Here is an 8,748-nt window from a genome sequence, read left to right as displayed (position 1 = left end):
GGAACTTAGGTTTGAAGCAGGGGGTCTTTGGAGCTTAACCGTGTTGATTTCAGCTCTGGGGACCACCTGCTTCCCGAGAAACTTATCTTGGAAAGGGGTGCTAGTCAGGGTTATCGAGATAGTAGCTTTAAAATGTCCCCTGCCCTATGGGCCAATAGGAAGCGGTGACATCATCCCTTGTGGTGTTCTATTGGCCCACATGACATGGGACATTTAAACTGCGTAGAGATACCCCCTTCCGAGGGAAGCATGGATCCCCACCGCTGAAATCAATGCGATTCTGCCAGAGACCCAGTTTCAAACAATTCGTCCCCGGGAGTGCTCTTTAATTGAGCCCAGGTCCAACTTAATTACCTGCTGCCAGTATTTTGCCACATCATGAAGGTTGAGAGTCTCACACAGATAAATCAGATTTAAAACATCCTTCTGAAAACAGCTACCTCCGAAACCTGTGAAATAACAGACATAGAAAAAATCCGATTTGAAATGGGTTCTTAACATCACCAATTTTTATACAAATCACTGTGACATCAACGATATCCCTTAATATTTTTTTCATTTATTTCCTATTTCATGACGGAGAAAGTGATCTTCAGGTGACTGGTTATTTTAAAGTTGGACTTCCATTGTCATTAGTGTTTCATATTTTTGGAATTGCTAAATGTTTAACATCCCCAAAAAAATAAAAAAAATTGCTAAGTTTGACATTTTTAGGGTCTCCCAAGTTGAGACTTGCTAGGTGGAACATGGAGTAATTTAGCATTTGGTAAAACTGGTTGTGATATAACCTGACAAGAAGTAGAGGAAAACAACCAAAGTTAATTAGAAGCTCGCAGCTACGGGCATCACACAACCTCTATCGGAAGTCAGAGGACTCTATAGTGAGGGTCTATGCATGAAGCTCCAGTAAAGTGCATGGAATTAAAAAGTTATTCAATCAGGGTCTGCTTCATTTCACTCCGCTTTGTTAAACACCCGATGACATTTTCTGATAAAGGAATAAGTGGGGGAAATATCAACCCAACACAAAATGAATACAACCCGGTAAAATGCACTTTGTAACTCCCCCCCCCTAACAAATCTCCGCAAATGGCTGAAGTGGGGGGGGCAAAATAACTTTATACACCGACATTGCTGGTTTAAAAACCCCTCTCAGAGTATGTTTACTGGGAATAAAGGTTTATCTGAATACATTGTTTCTACAAGAATTAGGATCTCAGCATTTCAATACAAATGAAACCATGTTAAAAGTCAGAACTAAAATGATTTCACATTGTGCAGGGGGTGGGTCACTTTTTAAATCTTTAGTGGGGTTTATCCAGCAGTCTGAGTCACTGGCTGCCCACCACAGCTCTGAAGACCACCAATACCTTTTTTGCCCTACACATTACCAGATTTCTCTACTGCTGGATGAGAGCAGATTAGCTGTGAACACTTGAAACCAGTTTCAGAAAGAAGACCAAAAATGGTTTATCAAGTGTCCATCTAGACTTACCAATACTAGCTTTAAGAAAACGGCTCCCAATACGCTTATCTGTGCCAATGGCATGTGCCACCTCTTCAACGTCCGCTCCCGTCACCTCGCAGAGGGCACTGATAGAGTTAATGCTGCTGATTCTTTGTGCTAAGAAGGCATTGGCCGTCTGCAAACAGAAAATAAAAAAGGAACAAACTTAGGAGTCTATTTACAAAAAGATCTCCCGGCTGCAAAATGGGACAAATTAAAAAAAAAAAAAAAAAAAAATACATAAAGGAAGTCCCATACAAAGCAATTGGATTTTGTTCCATTGATGAATGCGGTGCTATTCTTTCGCACTGGTTTTGCAGCCACGAGACTTCAGGAGATAACCGTGCTAGAGGGAAGTAGCCACTAGGTGTCAAAAAAAGAGCTTTTTGTATTCTTGTTTTACATGAATTGGAGTTGCACGGAAGTCAAAGAAGTGATGCTGTGCTTAATAAATAAAGACTGTTTAAAAGTATATACAGTTATTGTCTATTACCAGTCCGGTAATCTGGTAACTGCGGAATTAGGGCCAAAATGCTTAAAAAATAAATAAATATCAAAATAGCACACCGCATCTTCCCTGAGAATGAACAGGCTGCAGTGTAAAAGAATACGGTTTAATAACATGGTGACTTGTATACTGTACTTTATATAGCAGTTAGTTCATTTCATTGGAGTTATAAATAGGTTAGGAAGATAGGCAGGTATCTGTGTACATAAGCTTTTATAAGGGTATTTCATCTTTGTCTGGGGGGGGGGGGGGGGGTAGACACGGTGGACAAGTATAATAACTTCCAGAAAATAAAAAATCATTTTTATTTTCATTCTAAATATATATGATTAATTTAACCTCACAGCTTCAACCCCCATTTCTTTGAGATTAAATTGAAGCAATCCAAGCCTTTCACCCCCCCCCCCCCCCCCTTTCGTTTTTTTAATACAGGGTTGAAGCAGGGGGCCTCCGGAGCTGAAGCCCATTTATTTCAGCTCCAGGGACCCCCGGTTTCCAGAGATACTTACCTCAGAAGGGGGTGCCGGTATCTCCTGCAGTTTACAGCCCAGGTCACACGGGCCATATAAGGAGGTTGCACTGGATGATGTCATGGTTTCCTATTGGCCCGCAGGGCCTGGGCATTTTGAAAAGCAGGCATATCGTGACTCCTGGTGGTATCTCAAGTACCTCCGGAAGCAGGGGGTCGCCGGAGCCGAAATGAATGGGGTTCAGATCCGGAGACCCCATGCTTCAATCCCGTATTAAAATGGTGTCCATACACAAACATTTGAAGTGCTACAGCAGAAGAGGGGAAGAAACAAACAGTATAGAAGTAAAGAACAGTGTGTTAAAGGATTAAAGGAGCAGATAGGGGTCCCCCTCAAAAATAATTTCCCCCTGGGAGGGGAGCACGGGGTCTGAACCATGTTAATTTCAGCTCCGGGGACACCCTGCTCCCAGAGATACTGCCTCCAAGGTGGTTGCCAGTATCAGCTCTGCAGGTTTAAATGTCCTGCACCACATGGGCCAATAGGAAGCCGTGATGCGGGACATTTAAGCCATTTCGCTAGCCCCACATGGCCGGCCAGAGCTGCTACCAGCACCCTCTATGGAGGCAAGTATCTCTGGAAGCATGGGGTCCCCAGAGCTGAAATTAACATGGTTCAGCTCCAGAGACCCCCTTTCTTCAATCCTACATATAAAAAAAAAATTAAATAAAAGGGGAGCAGACTACTGCATCAACAGAAATAACTGTATACCTGCCTACTGACTCCAAGTAACTATGTGTTGTAATCATCTGGGCCAGGCTTTCAGATCTTACTTTAGTATCTAAAGTTGCTAACGGACCAGGAGATGCAAGTACAGAACCGGATCATTGTTACACTGTGGATGTGGATTTTTTTTTAGCTGGTATGAGATTGGTATGTTAAAGTCAAACAAGGATACAACTTTAGGCAAAATGATGGGTAAAGAGCAGGGCCTTACCAGCTTGGAGAGCTCAGATGACCACGTGTTAGTGGTGATAACCTTATTGCTGGGAACCCAATGTTCATAAACACCACTGAGGGTTTTAATGGCCTCTTGGCCCTCCAGCGTCTCATCACCTCCAATCAGGACTCTGTCCGGGTTCTTGAGGTCATTAATGGCAGTGCCTTCTGCCAAGAACTCGGGGTTAGAAAGGACCTGGTGGGAAGAAAGTAGAAAATCAAAGCAAGTGAATAAGTTTGACAAAATGTAAATAGTAAGCAAGACTTTTAGACACATACTGTAGTTGTTGTATTTTACTTATTCATTGCCAATTCTAGAATACATTTATTAAAAATGACAGGAATTTGTAAAAAATTTTTTTTAAAAAAAACAAACAAAAAAAACACTTAATCATAAATTTGTTAAAAAAATAGTAACTTTTTGGAAATGAGAGATCTTCAGGAAATGTTTGTAGCGTCATTCATTATTTTGCTTAAGCAAACTGTCTGTTAATGTTTAATGCAGATATAACAGCAGTAAGAAGCATTAATAACGATACAAAAAGTTACATTAATATGAGATTAATAAATTATTAACATTATATAGCAAATAAAAATCCCATGTGGTGCATGTGCACGTCTCAGACAGGACCTCAATGGCATCGGACATTAGGTCGCGGCCAAGTCTGACTGTTTGGCCGCAGAGGGACCCTTCACCTCTGGACACTCAGCCGCCGGCTACTTCGCCAAAGAAAGTTGATTTAGCGGTTAGGGTAGGTGCTTAAGGATAAGGGTTTAGGCTTTTTAGGGTAATGGTGTTTAGGGCAAAGGGTTAGGTTTAGGGGGAAGGGTTAGGCTTTTTAGAATAGTGGATTAGGGTAATGGTGTTTAGTGTTAAGGGTTAAGGTTTTTAGGGTAGGGAGTAGTGTTAGTATAGGGGGGGGTTTAGGGTAAGGATTTACTTTGGCGGAAAAGCGGCCCAGCGGGGAGAGTTCCCTGCGGCGAGGAGAGTAGCGGCTAAAAACTGGTGGAGATTTAGCCGCGGCAAAATGGCGGCGACCAAATGTCCTAGACTGGCTCTGCAACCCTGTCTTTCCCCATGATCTCTTAGCATACAATGCTTCCACTGCAGCCAGGGATTCTGGGTAATGACATGCAACTGAGCATGTATGCTGAACACACGCTTTACTTCTTGTCCATTTTAACATGGACCCCTATACGCTTGTGCCTGCCGTATTACATAGCTTGTTCCACACAGCCTGGGTTAAAGAAGTGTATGGTCATTAAACCTCACAGACAGCGGTCTCGACCTTTCGGGTGAGGATAGATGCTGGCCTTCAAATGTGAAGCTGGTAAGTGGGAATAACCAGACATGTCTAGCAGTATATACAAATTTGCCTAGAACTACCTCGAGTTTACAAAGATACATACATCAAATATTGGCACCTTTTATGGTAATTTATTGAACATTTTCGTTGGAAAAAGCATAATAAATTGTCTAAATTAAAGATATAACTCAGTGGAATGATATAGCTATACTTTAAGAAGCCATATCAGAGTGGATGCTGCTCTAGGAGACACAGAAGTAAGGAACAGATGGCAATAACCAGACTCTTGATCCATAATGTTAAAGCGGCAACCCACCCAAATCTGAATTGCTCTATAATTGTCCCCCCCTCTAACCCTCTGTTTCCTGAGATATTTATTATTGTTATGTGCTGGTAAAATAAAAGCAAAAATGGCCATCAGGGGTCATCCAATAGGAAGCTGCCACGTCACGCTCTGATGACATTGCGGCTTCCTATTGGTACATGGTAAGAAGGCTTGGATGGCAACCATATTGGTTTCAGAAACAGGACCAGAAACACTGGCACATAAAGTAAATATTTCGGGAACTGGGGTTGGGGGATCATTGGACTAAAAACCATTCGAGTAAGAGGCGATTGTACATTATTAAACAACTTCTTCATTCTGAGAGCGCACTTACCTGGAATGAAAGGTTGAATTTGATGCTGGCACTGAAGATCCGCCGGATGATTTCAGCTGCTCTGACTGGCACAGTGCTTTTTTCTACCACGATCTTGTAGCCATCTGCCACCTCTGCAATCTGACGGGCACATGCTTCTATGTACTTCAGGTCAGCTGCCCTGCCCTTCCCTATACCAAAGGTTTTGGTGGGAGTGTTGACCTAGTAGTAAATGGTGAGTAACATTTGAGTACTATAGAAATATATTTATTTTTTTAGTGCACAATATTTTACTTGAGGAAATTATGTTGAGAACATGGTTGTTATTCATTAACTGCGATAGTCACGATCAGGCCACTGTCTTACAAACTCCCATTGAAGGCAATAGGAATTTTACGCGCTATAGTGGGAATATGAATATATATGTTTGCGAGCTGCAAAAAGTAGGTAATAATACGTTGAGTTGGTTATGATAAATAACACAAGCTACTTTTTGCACTCATTAAAACACCCAGTTTTGCACCCAACAGACTTTAATACATAGTCCCCATGCCTCTCACTCTAGTCATCAGTGGTACTCCAGACATCCCTGCTGTAAACCTGGACCATGTCTTACCGAAATAAAGATGATGTCAGCGTCTCGGATGGCGTCATTGATATTGGTTGAAAAGAAAAGGTTCTTCCCTCGACATGACTCCACCACTGCTTGAAGGCCAGGCTAAGGAGAAGAAATGGGACAATGTCACACTGTGGTTGGGTTTTCATTACGAAAGTGTAACTTCTCACATCTTCAGGACTGTTAGGAAGCCAAGGATCAAATAAGGTCTGAGCAGCAGATAGGAAAATGGGCAGACTGGGTGTGCCAAGTGGTCCTTATTTGCCGACAAATTATAGGTCTCTGTCGTATGTCAACTAGGTGAATTACATAAAAAGATTGTGAAAAAGTAAAATGGGAGCGCTCATAAAAAAAAAAATAATGAGTGCACGTGTTCTCCATTTTATAGAAGAACTACCGTTTTCCTATTTGGAGTTTAAAATAAAACCCATGTTTTTCAAGTAATGGGGCCAGGAAGAATAAGTATCACTGATTTAATGACTTGCTGCACTGCAGTAATCAAGAAATAAAGATAGTCAATACAGACCTCAGTTACAAGATGCAAATGATATATTAAAAAAAACACCAACAAAAAAAACACACGTCTCCGGTGCCGTGCCATATAAACCGAACTTCCAGTGCGGGGGCAGGGCTTAAGACCTGAGGCCGGGCCTGCTGCAGGGGGGGGGGGGGGGAGGGGGATACGAGCAGTTGTCCCAGCTCCCTCCCCCAGTGATGGCCCCAGGCATGCACGTACCCAGAAAAGGCTTGGCGAGTGCCATGGTGCCCACAACCATGTTGTTATGCTAACCCGACTTGCCTTTAGTGGATGTGGTGTTAGGGGGAGCACCTCTATTGCATATCATTAGCACTAACCCCCAGAAGAAAAAAAATATCCATTTTATTTAAGGTTATTCTGTTTATTTATTCAACCTCATCTTTATTGATTACTGTGACTAGAACCATTTCAGTGATAACAGCCATACACTGTACTGATCAACTCTGCCTCACAGACTTATCTAGTAGTAACAGGGTGTGGACAAATGATACACATTACACATTAGTCCTTAGAGGTCAGCATTAAAAAGGTTCATATATTATACATTAATGCGTTTTGGCTGGAAAAGTGTATTCTGCTAAATTATGTAAATTCTAGTGTGTCTACATGTAGTGACCGCATGTTTATGATACAAGACCACACCCAATGAGTTATGTTTAAAAAGTGCAGCTGTGCTAATCTTCAGCAGTTTGTCTTTTTTTCTGTTAGTACTGCAATGGGCCTTGAGGTCCCTGATTTATGGCTAGACTAGCAAAATTACTAGGGGTATTTGGGATTTATGAGGTTAAGTCCTTTTCTTAGGGTAGTTGCTATGGTGACACACATACGATGTCCATAAAATTATTATATTTTAATCGATAATTGATTAAGGCTTATAATGGGGTGAATAATTTATGGACACCCTGCATATATCTATAGATCTCAATAGCAAGGGATGTGTGGCATATATTTGGTGTCTAGGGACACACACACACACACACACACACACACACACACACACACACACACCAGGAAGGGGTAATAAATAAGAGTACTATGCATGGACCGGACCTCGTTCTAAAACTGGGACCTTCCAGTGACTCACGGCCGTTCCTACCATAGGCTTGACCCATGTAACGTCAAGTGCCAGTCAGCCAGAGTGCCCCAATGAGATGTTGTCAACCCAAACTTGGTGATTTGTTGGTCTATTTCATCTTTGATAATAACTTCTCTGCATTTTTATAAAAGAATAGTGCCGTGTGTGGGTCCGAGCAGTGCCCGGCAAAGGAGGGGAGCCGGCTGCAGTCCGGTACAAAGCATGGATACAATACTGATGTTGAAATGAGCAGTTGGAACAATTTGCCTCTGACCCAACAAGTCTCACATTACGTCTATATTTACCAAGAGGTGGACACCCTCTGGTGTAGAAAGAATACAAAGTGTCTTACGGGCTAGCACTATGTTAGTAAATATGGGCTTATATGTACGTCTCTTGTCAAGACTGCAGCGCAGTAACTCATTGTGTGCACTATGTGGACAAAGTGGATACCTCAAAGATAGGAAGCTGCTCGGAGTTCCACGCCCGGATTCGATCTTCATTGACGTCCACAACAGTGACTGTGATCTCAGGGCACATCTGGGCTATGACTGTGCATGACGGGCCACCCACATACCCAGCACCAATGCAGCAAATGCGCTTCACCTGCATCATCTTCAGAGTCAATTTACCGACCACTCAACCCAGGCAATAAACGCACACCGACAGCTTCTTCACCTGCAGATAGAAAGCACACAATCTTAAGATGCTGTGTTTTGGGGTATAGTTGCTGGGTATTCCCTCAAGGCCTTACTCCCACACTGCAGATAAACAAAAATGAAATCCCTAACCCAAGTTTTGCCGCCTTTCAAGATTTTGGGCTAGATCCCCAAAGCTCTGGTAAACCAGAACATTACTGTGCTTTGAAGATACACCATTAGTATTAATGTGACGCCAAATCAACATTAAGTGACTCTGGGCCTTTATGAATGTGTGTAATGTTTAAATGTCCATTTAAAATCCCAGAGGTCACGTCAGAAAGTCTACCAGCTACAAAAACTGGTGCTAAATAGCCCATTACTTTAAGGGGCAATCTTCTCTGGGAAGGTGAAATAAGAACTTTGCCTGTTGGATAGGTTACATTTAGCAC

At 42.3% G+C, this 8,748-nt stretch overlaps 1 protein-coding gene across 1 annotated transcript; it reads right to left on the bottom strand.

Moving 5' to 3' along the window:
- Positions 1-297: 297 nt before the first annotated feature.
- LOC142494735 (UDP-glucose 6-dehydrogenase-like) lies at positions 298-8,333 on the bottom strand. Its single transcript, XM_075599171.1, has 6 exons — positions 8,112-8,333; positions 6,046-6,147; positions 5,451-5,651; positions 3,483-3,680; positions 1,496-1,643; positions 298-449 (listed from the first exon to the last, which is right to left on the bottom strand). Exons 1-6 carry the CDS (start codon positions 8,271-8,273, stop codon positions 298-300), a joined length of 963 nt encoding a protein of 320 aa, XP_075455286.1. The 5' UTR covers positions 8,274-8,333.
- Between the last annotated feature and the right edge of the window lie 415 nt (positions 8,334-8,748).

Source organism: Ascaphus truei, chromosome 5, assembly GCF_040206685.1.
Source record: "Ascaphus truei isolate aAscTru1 chromosome 5, aAscTru1.hap1, whole genome shotgun sequence".
In the NCBI taxonomy this organism is placed as follows: domain Eukaryota; kingdom Metazoa; phylum Chordata; class Amphibia; order Anura; family Ascaphidae; genus Ascaphus; species Ascaphus truei.
The sequence above is the reverse complement of the archived record's forward strand: the minus strand, read 5'-3'. Positions and strand labels throughout refer to the sequence as shown.